The 15,622-nt window shown below is 45.3% G+C and overlaps 1 protein-coding gene across 4 annotated transcripts in view; it reads left to right on the forward strand.

Annotated features, from left to right (window-relative positions):
- LOC135526512 (LIM domain-binding protein 2-like) overlaps window positions 1-15,622 on the forward strand; it is a 122,873-nt gene that overhangs the window by 70,629 nt on the left and 36,622 nt on the right. For all 4 annotated transcript variants that reach the window (XM_064954951.1, XM_064954949.1, XM_064954950.1 and 1 more), the window contains exon 3: window positions 1,648-1,820. In XM_064954951.1, the coding sequence (XP_064811023.1) occupies window positions 1,648-1,820 (173 nt within the window). The remainder of the gene's footprint in view (window positions 1-1,647; window positions 1,821-15,622) is intronic.

Below are 15,622 nucleotides of genomic sequence, written 5' to 3' on the forward strand. Positions count from 1 at the left end.
TCTCCCACCTCCTTTCTCTCCCATCTCCTCTCTCTCCCTCTACCTCTCTCCCATCTCCTCTCTCTCCCTCTACCTCTCTCCCATCTCCTCTCTCCCTCTACCTGCGAGACTTGGGGCTGCAGCTCTTTCCCTCCCTCCCTCCCTCCCTCCCTCCCTCCCTCCCTCCCTCCCTCCCTCCCTCCCCCTCCCTCCCTCCCTCCCTCCCTCCCTCATCCAGCCACTGCTCACGCTCCTTCTTCCTCCCTCCTTTCCCTCTCTCCCTTCCTCCCTCCATCCTCCAGCCACGGCTCACACACTGCCAAACATTTTATATCTTTATTTAGTCATGCCCGGTATTATTGAATTTGAAAAAACACGCCAGTCACGGGTACTTCCTTTCCCTCTCTCCCACTCCCTCTCTCTCTCTCTCTCTCTCTCTCTCTCTCTCTCTCTCTCTCTCTCTCTCTCTCTCTCTCTCTGCAGTGTCATAACCTCAGGAGCCTCAGCCACTACTGTCTTTGGGGGACATTTCTAAATGAAGTTTTATTTCCCTAGCTTTGCTCCCTCTGGGGAACAGAGTAACATAATTCCACACAACAGAGTGAAGATTTGACAGAGAGAAAATGCAGAGTATCACAAGCTTGTTTCACAGAGGGAGAGAGAGTAGGATGATAGATTTCCAACATGCAGGGCTTTTTTTGATTCAAAAGTGGAAATTCAGATTCTTCTCTTTCAGATTCTCGTCTTTTTGGTCTTTTTTCTCTTTTCCAAAATGGCTGCTTTGGAACCCAAACCCAAATAAGAACTCATATTTTGCTATTCTCCTTTCCAACATGGCTGCTTCGAACATAAACACAAACAAGTATTTACAGTATACTTTATTGTAGATACATTGTCTCCTTTCCTTGTTACACATTCACTTCTCAGACAAGCTGATAATGTGATGAAGAGATATAGTTTTGTGATATCGTGATGAAGAGATATCCTGTCTGTTTTGCATAGTCACAGTGTATCCTAAAGCATCGTCCTTTCATATCCTGCATTATATTCCTTTAAACAGAGAACTAGTTGACAGAGAACAGAGGGAAGAGAAGAATGGAAGCCTGAGGGCAAAAGACACTGACATACTTCTTCCTCCTGTGCTCTCTCTCTCTCTCTTTCTCTTGTTTTTGTCAAACTCTAAATCCACGCCGTTCCTGCGCTTTGAGTTCTTATAGCATTCTCTAATAAACATTTACAGCTTTCCTGTATCTTTCTCACCAGACTGTCCAGGTTTTGATTGCTTGAAATCAATCCCTCACTAAATGGGCAAACAAGTAAAGGAACCTGTATTTTGCAAAACAAATGTTTTGTTACTGTGTGGACACTTCACAACTAGACAAAGGAAAGCAGATCAGTAATGACTAAAACCAGTTAGCATACATGGTGTAATACTGTCCATTCACCTATAGGTCTTTGTCAGGTACCTACACATTTTAATAGATCATGGTTATCCTACAAAAGCTAGTTTGTTAAAAACTCAAGTCTACAAATGAATCAATTACTTGATGAGCGAATTATGTATTTGTCCTCTTTTTCCCTCTTTTAATTTGGACAGACACTCACCCTTCACTACTTTAGTCTTATATTTTAACTATAAATCATAATTTTCTTTTTTCTTTTTCTCAGCTATCGGACGAACGCTCATCCCGCGCTACTTCAGCACAGTGTTTGAGGGCGGAGTCACTGACCTGTACTACATCCTCAAACACTCCAAGGAGTCTTTCCACAACTCCTGCATCACTGTGGACTGTGATCAGTGCACCATGGTCACCCAGTATGGGAAACCAATGTTTACAAAGGTAAGGTCTGTAATCCTAACCCAGGGGCTGCCGCTGATTGACTGAATACCCAGGGCGCGGGGTGGTTGGAGTTGTCAACAAAGCAGCAGGACAGAAATATGATGCCACGTTTTTGAACTACCGGTAGTTTCTTTGAGAAGATATATAAAGAGATCTGTGTATTTGAACAACAGTATAAATACACCTATTTCACTTTTACAACCACTGTTGCACATGCTGCCACTGTTTTTAACAGATTAGATTATACTATTTAGAACAAGCAGCCAGCTCATGAACGAACGAGTTCACCAGGGAGAATGGTCGTCACTTGTTACCATAGCTACAAAGTCATAAAGCCCACCTATTTCAAGAATTTCTCTTCTTAAAATGTGATTTTAAACATAACCTTAAACCTGACATTAACCAAACTGTTAACCTTATGCCTAACCCTCACCTTAAATGTTGTTTTCATGACCTTTTACAATATAGATATGGACTTTGTGGCTGTGGTAACTAGTGGAAACCAGGGAGAACGCAATAAGCATTCAGATACAATAAGTGAAAACACATTATTTAACTCGGGATAGCTAGCTAGGATAGTATCACAAAGCATGGTGTGCTAGCCAGTTAACTTTCGTAACTTCGTATTTCAGAGTCAGATATTAATTTAGAAAGACTTGAAATTGGCATGGGAGCTAACTAGCTAGCAAGATACCAGCTGTCAAAGGTAGATAACTGGTTAATTTGACCAAAAATGATTTTAAAATATTTCTCAATGTTTCTCAAAATAACTGTAGCTGGCTAATTTTTTTAATCAACCTTTGTGATGCTGTTTTAGTCCACACAACCTGTTGCCTTGTCACCTACAATAGAACATTATGAACAACATGGTGGTAAACAAAATTGGCCATGCTTTTTTGTCCTACCAGATACGCAATGAGAAGGTTTGAGCTTGTGTATCCCTCTGTCCTTCGACTCTTGTTGGTTGCAGTTGTCCTGTTTATCAGGTCCCAGGCTTCCATGGCTGTTATGATTATTTATTCACAAGTTAATTATAATTAGCTTTTTGCTTTAGCACCATCTGTACCTGATAGTGCAGATCTAGTCTCAAGTGCGGAAAAAAGCTGTCCGGCACGAGAGACTCATTGGGAGGAGGCTAGAGCAGACCCAGAAGTTCTGACTGAGCAGACACACATTTGAGTGCCTAAGGACGTTCCATTCACTTTGTACGGTTGTAATTTATGCTATGGTATCATGCAATTTCATTGGGGCAGCTCCCCTCATAGCAAAGAAGTCCAAGCAATGTTGGCATGGCATGTGCACCCACGGAGGTGGAGCTGCTGCTGCTGGCAGTCACTAAGGGGCAGAGTAGTAAGTAACTACAGCTTGTTTTGAACAATATATTTTTGAAACAGGAAAATGTACACATTTACCACACTTTTATGAGAATTTAAACATTTATCCATAATCCATGAATTTTATAATATACAGTAAAAATGTAAATAAATTACCAATTTATTTTATTTATTTTTTTATATCACCTTTATTTAACCTCTTACACTTATGGTGGCGCTATTTCATTTTTGGAAGAAAAACGTTCCCGTTTTAAACAAGATATTTTGTCACAAAAAGATGCTCGACTATGCATATAATTGCTACTGTTCGAAAGAAAACACTCTGACGTGTCCAGAAATACAAATATCTTCTCTGTGCGTGCCCTTTAACGTGAGCTTCAGGCAAAACCAAGATGACTTGGCATCCAGGAAATGACAAGGATTTTTGAGGCTCTGTCTTTCATGATCTCCTTATATGGCTGTGAACGCAAGAGGAATGAGTCTGCCCTTTCTGTCGTTTCCCCAAGGTGTCTGCAGCATTGTGACGTATTTGTAGGCAGATCGTTGGAAGATTGACCATAAGAGACCACGTTTACCACGTGTCCGCCCGGTGTCCTGCGCCGAAATTGGTGCGCAAAAGTCACCTGCCAGTATTTTTCCATGGGGCACAGAGAGAGAAGCAAGCTTCCATGAACTGCATGTCAATGAAGAGATATGTGAAAAAACACCTTGAGGATTGATTCCAAACAACGTTTGCCATGTTTCGGTCGATATTATGTAGTTAATCCGGAAAAAGTTTCACGTTGTAGGTGACTGCATTTTCGGTTCGTTTCGGTAGCCAGGCGCAATGTAGAAAACGGAACGATTTCTCCTACACACAGACGCTTTCAGGAAACACTGCGCATTTGGTATGTGGCTGGGAGTCTCCTCATTGAAAACATCAGAAGCTCTTCAAAGGTAAATGATTTTATTTATTTGGTTATCTGGCTTTTGTGAAAATGTTGCGTGCTACATGCTACACAAAATGCTATGCTAGCTTTGCATACTCTTACACAAATTAGTCAATTTCTATGGTTCAAAAGCATATTTTGAAAATCTGAGATGACAGTGTTGTTAAGAAAAGGCTAAGCTTGAGAGCAAACGCATTATTTTAATTTTATTTGCGATTTTCAGAAATCGTTAACGTTGCGTTATGCTAATGAGCCTGAGGCTTAGTCACAATCCCGGATCCGGGATGGGGAGTTTCAAGAGGTTAGTTGAGAACAAGTTCTGATTTGCAATTGCGACCGGGCCAAGATAAAGCATAGCAGTGTGAACAGACAACAACACAGAGTTACACATTACATTTACATTTAAGTCATTTAGCAGACGCTCTTATCCAGAGCGACTTACATGGAGTAAACAATAAACAAGTCAATAACATAGTAGAAAAATGAATCTATATACATTGTGTGCAAAAGGCATGAGGAGGTAGGCAATAAATAGGCCAAAGGAGTGAATAATTACAATTTAGCAGATTAACACTGGAGTGATAAATGATCAGATGAACATGTGCAGGTAGAGATACTGGTGTGCAAAAGAGCAGAAAAGTAAATAAAATAAAGACAGTATGGGGATGAGGTAGGTAAATTGGGTGGGCCATATACCGATGGACTATGTACAGCTGCAGCGATCGGTTAGCTGCTCAGATAGATGTTTAAAGTTGGTGAGGGAGATAAAAGTCTCCAACTTCAGAGATTTTTGCAATTTGTTCCAGTCGCAGGCAGCAGAGAACTGGAAGGAAAGGCAGCCAAAAGAGGTTTTGGCTTTAGGGATGATCAGTGAGATACACCTGCTGGAGCGCGTGCTACGGGTGGGTGTTGCCATCGTGACCAGTGAACTGAGATAAGGCAGAGTTTTACCTAGCATAGACTTGTAGATGACCTGGAGCCAGTGGGTCTGGCGACGAACATGTAGCGAGGGCCAGCCGACTGGAGCATACAGGTCGCAGTGGTGGGTGGTATAAGGTGCTTTAGTAACAAAACGGATGGCACTGTGATAAACTGCAATAAGTTTGCTGAGTAGAGTATTGGAAGCTATTTTGTAGATGACATCGCTGAAGTCGAGGATCGGTAGGATAGTCAGTTTTACTAGGGTAAGTTTTGCGGCGTGAGTGAAGGAGGCTTTGTTGCGAAATAGAAAGCCGGCTCTAGATTTGATTTTGGATTGGAGATGTTTGATATGAGTCTGGAAGGAGAGTTTACAGTCTAGCCAGACACCTAGGTACTTATAGATGTCCACATATTCTAGGTCGGAACCATCCAGGGTGGTGATGCTAGTCGGACGTGCGGGTGCAGGCAGCGAACAGTTGAAAAGCATGTATTTGGTTTTACTAGCGTTTAAGAGCAGTAGGAGGCCACAGAAGGATTGTTGTATGGCATTGAAGCTCGTTTGGAGGTTAGATTGCACAGTGTCCAAGCAAGGGCCAGAAGTATACAGAATGGTGTCGTCTGCGTAGAGGTGGATCAGGGAATCGCCCGCAGCAAGAGCAACATCATTGATATATACAGAAAAAAGAGACGTCCCGAGAATTGAACCCTGTGGCAACCCCATAGAGACTGCCAGAGGACCGGACAACATGCCCTCCGATTTGACACACTGAACTCTGTCTGCAAAGTAGTTGGTGAACCAGGCAAGGCAGTCATTAGAAAATCCGAGGCTTCTGAGTCTGCCGATAAGAATATGGTGATTGACAGAGTCGAAATCCTTGGCCAGGTCGATGAAGACGGCTGCACAGTACTGTCTTTTATCGATGGCAGTTATGATATCATTCAATACCTTGAGCGTGGCAGGTAGCCTAGTGGTGGGCCACTGCCCCTAACTCCCTAATGGGCGGTCTGCCACAGTCCTAACCCCTGTAATTTGGGGTGGCAGGTAGCCTAGTGGTTAGAGTGTTGGACCAGAAACTGAAAGGTTGCTAGGTTCGAATCCCCCAGCTGGCAAGGTAAAAATCTGTCATTCTGCGCATGAACAAGGCAGTTAACCCACTGTTCCTAGGCCGTCATTGTAAATTGGAGTTTGTTCTTAACTGATTTACCTGGTTAAAAAAAGCAACTTTGTAAGTGAGAATAGGCATTGGTCTGAAGCCAAAAAAGAAAGGAAATTCACATTAGTGACACAATGCCTATTCCACCCATGCTCTACCAAGGTTTTCCAGCACACAGCTTTGAGCTACTACAGTAGCTATGTTGGTATTGTACTTCAAACTATGTGTAGGCAGGTTGTTTAGGATTAAAACCATCTCAAACAGCCTAATTCATACTCTTAGATGAGGTGCTTCCACAATAATATGATTTGTACTGTATACAAAGTAAAGTATTGGATTCTTCACACACCACAGTAAGACATTATCCCATTATGCTAACATTTCATGCTTTTTATAAATGAAAGATGCTTTGCTTTTAAATGCTTTGCTTTTATACTTACCAGACCATCAGGCTTGATTGAGATGTTTTGCCTTATAGTAATGTGGTACATGCCTATATTAGCAAACATGTAATCGAAAAAAATGTATCATAATCACATCCTTTTTTTGGTAAATTGGTGCCCAACATAACAATAGGTGGTGGTGTGTGGGACACAGTAGCTCAGATAGATAGAGCCTGTCTGCATTCCTGATTTCTGTAACTGTTAGCTTACGTGTAATATTGAATTAAGCTCAGGACCACTTGTGTTTCCAATATGATCATGTTTTCTATTTGATAACCTCCACTGTGTACCGAACCAATTTGGCTGAGGACCCGAGTTTTAGGATTACCTCTGGAGAATAGAAGGGACAACGAGAACGGATTGTGGACTGTGAAATGGTTGGGGAATTTCCCTCTTTTCCCCAGTGTGCAAAACTCCCTAATAAACTCCCCATTTGCGTTCTAGTTGTGCTCCTTGTGCGTGTTTGGTTATTGAACTTGGTGACATAGAAACCCCACACCCTTGAACCTGCTACTATATACACTGCTCAAAAAAATTAAGGGAACACTAATATAACACATCCCAGATCTGAATGAATGAAATATTCTTATTAAATACTTTTTCTTTACATAGTTGAATGTGCTGACAACAAAATCACACAAAAATTATCAATGGAAATGAACTGTATCAACCCATGGAGGTCTGGATTTGGAGTCACACTCAAAATTAAAGTGGAAAACCACACTACAGGCTGATCCAACTTTGATGTAATGTCCTTAAAACAAGTCAAAATGAGGCTCAGTAGTGTGTGTGGTGTCCACGTGCCTGTATGAACTCCCTACAACGTCTGGGCACGCTCCTGATGAGGTGGCGGATGGTCTCCTGAGGGATCTCCTCCCAGACCTGGACTAAAGCATCCGCCAACTCCTGGACAGTCTGTGGTGCAACGTGGCGTTGGTGGATGGAGCAAGACATGATGTCCCAGATCAATTGGATTCAGGTCTGGGGAACGGGCGGGCCAGTCCATAGCATCAATGCCTTCGTCTTGCAGGAACTGCTGACACACTCCAGCCACATGAGGTCTAGCATTAGGAGGAACCCAGGGCCAACCGCACCAGCATAGGGTCTCACAAGGGGTCTGAAGATCTCATCTCGGTACCTAATGGCAGTCAGGCTACCTCTGGCGAGCACATGGAGGGCTGTGCGGTCCCCCAAAGAAATGCCACCCCACACCATGACTGACCCACCGCCAAACCGGTCATGCTGGAGGATGTTGCAGGCAGCAGAATGTTCTCCACAGCGTCTACAGACTGTCACGTCTGTCACATGTGCTCAGTGTGAACCTGCTTTCATCTGTGAAGAGCACAGGGTGCCAGTGACGAATTTGCCAATCTTGGTGTTCTCTGGCAAATGCCAAACGTCCTGCACGGTGTTGGGCTGTAAGCGCAACCCCCACCTGTGGACATCGGGCCCTCATACCACCCTCATGTAGTCTGTTTCTGACCATTTGAGCAGACACATGCACATTTTTGGCCTGCTGGAGGTCATTTTGCAGGGCTCTAGCAGTGCTCCTCCTGCTCCTCCTTGCACAAATGCGGAGGTAGCGGTCCTGCTGCTGGGTTGTTGCCCTCCTACGGCCTCCTCCACGTCTCCTGATGTACTGGCCTGTCTCCTGGTAGCGCCTCCATGCTCTGGACACTACGCTGACATACACAGCAAACCTTCTTGCCACAGCTCGCATTGATGTCCCATCCTGGATGAGCTGCACTACCTGAGCCACTTGTGTGGGTTGTCGACTCCGTCTCATACTACCACTAGAGTGAAAGCACCACCAGCATTCAAAAGTGACCAAAACATCAGCCAGGAAGCATAGGAACTGAGAAGTGGTCTTAGGTCACCACCTGCAGAACCACTCCTTTATTGGGGGTGTCTTGCTAATTGCTTATAATTTCCACCTGTTGTCTATTCCATTTGCACAACAGCATGTGTAATTTATTGTCAATCAGTGTTGCTTCCTAAGTGGACAGTTTGATTTCACAGAAGTGTGATTGACTTGGAGTTACATTGTGTTGCTTAAGTGTTCCCTTTATTTTTTTGAGCAGTGTATATATATATATATATCAGTGTACATAATTGTAAAAGCAGGACACTGTAAGGTCCATTATCCCTCTGATTGTGAATTAGGATGTTTGAGAAGGTTTGAATCCTAAGCATCCTGCCTACTCATAGTTTGAAGTACAATACCAACATACTGTAGTAGGCCAAAGCTGTGTGCTGGAATATCTTGGTAGAGCATGGGTGGAATAGGCATTGTGGTGCTCATGTGAATTTCCTTACTTTTTCAGCATTAGACCAATGCCTACTCTCACCTATAACATAACTTTTTTTCTTTTTAATGTGATTTACAAAAAAACACATTTTTAAATTTCCATGGAAGGTGATTATGTATCATTATTATACAGTTTAACACGTGCTCTCCTTGTGAACCCTCCCAATGTTGTGGGTTTTATTGGTTTATTTATTGATAAGATCCCAGCTCATAATCCTACTGATCATTGCTCAAAGCAAATTGGTGAGAGCAAGGAAACAAAAACTGAAGCAAATATTTACCATGCGATTAAACAATGCAGCTGGCTAGATGACTACAGGAGTGTGAAATATGGATGAGCTGTTCTCAATGGAATGGTTCTGAAATATTCTCTCTCGCCAAGGCGAGGTGTGATCGTGAATATATCATAGTCATCCACCTCAGAGGAAACGACTTGGGACACACAGAGGGGACAGCCCTGGCATGTCAGATGAGAGTTGATTTGGAGGTAGTCCATCCGAATGTTCTCTGTGACAACGGTGGTCTACTCTGACATGACAGTGGAGGAGTTGGATGTTCCAGTGGGAGGAGGACATCAACAAGTGCATAGAGATGGCGCTATGTCAACTAGCTGGTGTTTGCATTTCAGTACTGTAGGGCAAAGTTTCCCAAACTTGGTCCTGGGGCCCACCCTGGGTGCACGTTTTGGTTGTTGCACTAGCACACACAGCTGATTCAAATAATCAAAGCTGGATGATGAATAGGTTATTTGAATCAGCTGTGAAGTGTTAGGACAAAAACCACAATGTGCACCCAGGGGGGCCCCCAAGACTGAGTTTGGAAAACTTTGCCATAGGATGAGGGCAAAATATCTCCGGGAGGTGAACGCCCAATATTCTGATAACTTTAACTTTAGTGGTAACTTTAACCATAACGTCATGAATTGTCTTTTTAACACGTTGATTTTGACAGAGAATTTAAATGTCTGGAAGCGTTTGTTCCAAAATGATTTTGTTCTTTCACTCAGTAGTGATTTCACATTTATTTATCTTGCTTGATTAAAATACAATAGTCTAAAACAGTCAATTTGTTGATAACAGACTCATTTAATCACATAGTTTAAAAGCATTTCCTTTTCTTTTGAGCACTTGCTGCTGCAGGTGGCAAACTGATCTCATAGGATTTCGTATTTTTCTGTATGTAAATCCGTGGAGACTTCATTTAGAATGGTAAGTTTTTGTGGATGTCCATCATCCATTTGGCATGATATGTTATGAATTACTATTCATATGATAAGTTACGAATTGCAGTTTGTATGATATGTTCCAAATTTCAATGTGTAACTATGTTATGAAATTGCAATACGTATGGTATGTTACAAATTCCAATTTGTTGTAACTAATGTTAGCTAGGCTAGGGGTTAGGGTTAAGGTTAGGAGGGAGGTTAAAGGATTAAGGTTAGGGGAAGGGTTAGCTAGCCTGCTAAGAATTTGCAAAGTAGCTAAACAGTAGTAAGTAGTTGTGAAGTTGGTAAATAGCTCAAATGCTAAAGTTGATTAGATTTGAACTCGCAACTTTTGGGTTGCTAGACATTCGCATTATACGCACATCCTTTTTTGTAATTTGGCTTGTTTTTGAGAACCTTTCCCCAGCCTCATTGCACGTTGTACAGTATCAGGGCACGCAAAAGACAAGCTCCAAAAACACCTAAATATGTCCTTTTAGAAATGGACACGCTCTCAGTATAGGGATGTAGGTTGATCCCTGATACTGCACAACGAGCTCTGAGGAAGTGAATCGCAGCTGGGATAAGTTTCTCAAAATCAAGCCTGGACCATTCTAAAACAAACCATTTACATAAAAAATTGAGATTATTTCACAAATATGGAAATTCTCCTTTAAGTATCCTTCTGTCTTATGTAACCATACCAAACGTAACATATCATACTAATTTTAGCGTCCCAGATTTTTGTTTACTATGTTACATCTAGTCTATGAGACCAAGTTGGCAAACGTAATGTTATACCCTGTTCAGCCTCTGCCATGACTACTTTTTCCTGTATCTGTATGGCTGTCATTGTGACTTATGCAAGGCTGTATACAATGCAAGGCTGTATACAATGCAAGGCTGTATACAATTCAAGGCTGTATACATTTCAAGGCTGTCATTGTGACCAAAACATCAAGATCGTATGTGATTTTATGAAGTTCACTATCAAATTGAAATATTTATTTCAAGTTCGTATCCATGTCATAAGAGTATATATTTTTTTACATTTATAAAAAAAAAATCACAAAGCCGAAGAAAATATAGCGCATGTTGGGCATGTCTCTTAACAGGAGTTTCTAGCATTACCTGATTCAGATGGTAAACTGCATTGGAATCTGGTTCTGCAGACTGTCTTTTGAATTTAAAGTGAGGCTCATGCTAGCGAGAATAGCTACAGAAATTCCTTGTGCCCTGAATGAACATGTCACGCCCTGGTCTTAATATTTTGTGTTTTCTTTATCTATTTGGTCAGACCAGGGTGTGACATGGGTTTTTGTATGTGGTGTGTTTTGTCTTGGGGTTTTTTCCACATGTATTGGGATGGTAGCTTAGTGGGGTGTTCTAGGTGAATCTATGGCTGTCTGAAGTGGTTCTCAATCAGAGGCAGGTGTTTATCGTTGTCTCTGATTGGGAACCATATTTAGGCAGCCATATTCTTTGAGTGTTTCGTGGGTGATTGTCCTTTTGTTCCTTTTCCTGTCGTGTACTAGTTTGCACCACTATTAGGCTGTTTTGGTTTTCATTACGTTTATTGTTTTGTAGTGTTTGTGTTTAGTGTGTTTTTTTTAAATTAAACATGAATCTCAATAGTCACGCTGCATTTTGGTCCGACTCTCCTATGCATATAGAAAACCGTTACAGAATCACCCACCACAACAGGACGAAGCGGCGTGGTAACGGGCAGCAGCAGGAGCAGCAAAATAAGGATTTCTGGACTTGGGAGGAAATCCTAGATGGAGAAGGACCCTGGGCACAGCCTGGAGAATATCGCCGCCCCAAGGAAGAACTGGAGGCGGTGAAAGCAGAGAGGCGCTGGTATGAGGAGGCAGCACGGCGACGCGGATGGAAGCCCGAGAGTCAGCCCCAAAAATTTATTGGGGGGTGGCTCACAGGGAGTATGGCGACGCTAGGTAGGAGACCTACGCCAACTTCCTGTGCTTACCGGGGGGCTAGAGAGACCGGGCAGGCACCGTGTTATGCTGTGGTGCGCACGGTGTCCCCAGTGCAGGTGCATAGCCCGGTGCGGTACATTCCAGCTCCGCGTATCGGCCGGGCTAGAGTGAGCGTCGAGCCAAATGCCATGAAGCCGGCTCTACGCATCTGGTCCCCAGTGCGTCTCCTTGGGCCGGCTTACATGGCACCAGCCTTGCGCACGGTGTCCCAGGTTCGCCTGCATAGCCCAGTGCGGGCTATTCCACCTCGCCGCACTGGCAGAGCGACTGGGAGTATTCAACCAGGTAAGGTTGGGCAGGCTCGGTGCTCAAGAGCTCCAGTGCGCCTGCACGGTCCGGTCTACCCAGTACCACCTCCACGCACAAGCCCTCCGGTGGCAGCTCCCTGCACCAGGCTTCCTGTGCGTGTCCTCGGCCCAGTACCACCAGTGCCAGCACCACGCATCAGGCCTACAGTGCGCCTCGCCTCTCCAGTGCTGCCAGAGCCTTCCTCCTCTCCTGTGCTGCCGGAGTCTCCCGCCTGTTTAGCGCTGCCAGAGCGTTCCTCCTCTACAGCGCTGCCGGAGTCTCCCGCCTGGCCAGAGCTGCCAGTCTGCATGGAGCAGCCAGAGCTGCCAGTCTGCAAGAAGCCGCCAGAGCTGCCAGTCTGCAAGGAGCTGCCAGTCTGCAAGGAGCTGCCAGTGTGCAAGGAGCTGCCAGAGCTGCCAGTCGGCAAGAAGCCGCCAGAGCTGCCAGTCTACAAGAAGCCACCAGAGCTGCCAGTCTGCAAGAAGCCGCCAGAGCTGCCAGTCTGCATGGAGCAGCCAGAGCCGTCAGTCAGCATGGAGCAGCCAGAGCCGCCAGTCAGCATGGAGCAGCCAGAGCCGCCAGTCAGCATGGAGCAGCCAGAGCCGCCAGTCAGCATGGAGCAGCCAGAGCCGCCAGTCAGCATGGAGCAGCCAGAGCCGCCAGTCAGCATGGAGCAGCCAGAGCCGCCAGTCAGCATTGAGCAGCCAGAGTTGCCAGTCAGCATGGAGCAGCCAGAGCCGTCAGTCTGCCAGACTCTTCCAGATCCGCCAGTCAGCCAGACTCTTCCAGATCCGCCAGTAAGCCAGACTCTTCCAGATCCGCCAGTCAACCAGACTCTTCCAGATCCGCCAGTCAGCCAGACTCTTCCAGATCCGCCAGTCAGCCAGACTCTTCCAGATCCGCCAGTCAGCCAGACTCTTCCAGATCCGCCAGTAAGCCAGACTCTTCCAGATCCGCCAGTCAGCCAGACTCTTCCAGATCCGCCAGTAAGCCAGACTCTTCCAGATCCGCCAGTCAACCAGACTCTTCCAGATCCGCCAGTCAGCCAGACTCTTCCAGATCCGCCAGTCAGCCAGACTCTTCCAGATCCGCCAGTCAGCCAGACTCTTCCAGATCCGCCAGTCAGCCAGGATCTGCCAGAGCCAACTACCTGCCTGAGCTTCCTCTCAGTGCTGAGCTTCCTCTCAGTGCTGAGCTTCCTCTCAGTGCTGAGCTACCCCTCAGTCCCGAGCTACCCCTCAGTCCCGAGCTACCCCTCAGTCCCGAGCTGCCCCTCAGTCCCGAGCTGCCCCTCAGTCCAGTGGGGTCCTGGGTGAGGACTACTAGGCCAAGGTCGGCGGCGAGGGTTGCCTATCTAAGGACGCGAGGAAGATGGACTAAGACTTTGTTAGAGTGGGGTCCACGTCCCGCGCCGGAGCCGCCACCGTGGAGAGACACCCACCCGGTCCCTCCCCTATGGGTTTTGGTGTGCGGCCGGGAGTCCGCACCTTGGGGGGGGGGTTCTGTCACGCCTGGTCTTAGTATTTTGTGTTTTCTTTATCTATTTGGTCAGACCAGGGTGTGACATGGGTTTTTGTATGTGGTGTGTTTTGTCTTGGGGTTTTTTCACATGTATTGGGATGGTAGCTTAGTGGGGTGTTCTAGGTGAGTCTATGGCTGTCTGAAGTGGTTCTCAATCAGAGGCAGGTGTTTATCATTGTCTCTGATTGGGAACCATATTTAGGCAGCCATGTTCTTTGAGTGTTTCGTGGGTGATTGTCCTTTTGTTCCTTTTCCTGTCGTGTACTAGTTTGCACCAGTATTAGGCTGTTTCGGTTTTCGTTACGTTTATTGTTTTGTAGTGTTTGTGTTTAGTGTGTTTTTTTTTTCATTAAACATGAATCTCAATAGTCACACCGCATTTTGGTCCGACTCTCCTTCGCATATAGAAACCCGTTACAGAACACTGCATTGAAGCACACACCATGATTTTAAGGCAGGTCCAATTTTACCCACAGTACAGTGTTATCATAAAACCTGGCCACCATGTTAGGTGTATGCTATACACTCTTAGAAAAAAGGGTTCCAAAAGGGTTCTTCGGCTGTCCCCATAGGGGAACCAATTTTGTTCCAGGTAGAACCCTTTTGGTTCCAAGTAGAAAACTTTTGGGTTCCATGTAGAACCCTTTCTCCTATGGGGACAGCCGAAGAACCCTTTTGGAACCCTTTTTTCATTGCAGTGACATTTTCTCAACCAACCACCCCATTCAAGCTTTAACAAAATCAGGAAGGGGAAATTTTGTTAATTAAAATAAATTCCACTAACAGAGCACGTTCTGGGAGCTTCCATCCAACCTTCTGGCTCTGGAGCGCTGAATCTCAATGAGCTCTCTACCTCACTCCCTCTCCTCTACCCTCCTCCCTCCTCCCTCCTCCCTCTTCCCTCTCCTCCTCCCTCTTCCCTCTCCTCCACACCCCTCCCTCCATTCCTCATCCCTGGGCTGCTTCCCTATCCCAGAGGGAAAAGCCCCCGCAATCCCACTGGGAGTAATCTGGATGTGTAAACCCGAAGTATGTGTGTATGTTTGTGTGTGCATGTGTGTGTGCGCGTGTGAGGCGGGAGTGTTGGTTTTTGGATGATGGTACCCCCTGCTGTACCCCTATGGTGTCCCAGCACCTCTATTCAACACCCTGCAGGTCCTACTATAGTTTGTTTGAGTTTATTTTATTTTTACAGGGACAGTGCACATTAATCAACTTTTCAGTAAAACTGCCGGTTTTAGCCAGCCGGCTAATTTTCAACCACATTCCCTGGGCAGGTTATTAAAAACCTGGGCTCTGTGGATGTAGCATCGTAGTATCGGGGCCAAGGTCCTTGTTACTGTAGCCCAGTGGGCCCTCGCTACCTGTGGGGACAGAAGAACCAGGTGGGTGCTCTATGGATGTAGCATCGTAGTATCGGGGCCAAGGTCCTTGTTACTGTAGCCCAGTGGGCCCTCGCTACCTGTGGGGACAGAAGAACCAGGTGGGTGCTCTGTGGATGTAGCATCGTAGCATCTGGGCTAAGGTCCTTGTTACTGTAGCCCAGTGGACCATCGCTACCTGTGGGGACAGAAGAACCAGGTGGGTGCACTGTGGATGTAGCATCGTAGCATCTGGGCTAAGATCCTTGTTACTGTAGCCCAGTGGACCATCGCTACCTGTGGGGACAGAAGAAAAAAAACAGCCTAGTTTATCAGGCACTG

This window comes from Oncorhynchus masou, chromosome 32, assembly GCF_036934945.1.
Source record: "Oncorhynchus masou masou isolate Uvic2021 chromosome 32, UVic_Omas_1.1, whole genome shotgun sequence".
Lineage (NCBI taxonomy): Eukaryota > Metazoa > Chordata > Actinopteri > Salmoniformes > Salmonidae > Oncorhynchus > Oncorhynchus masou.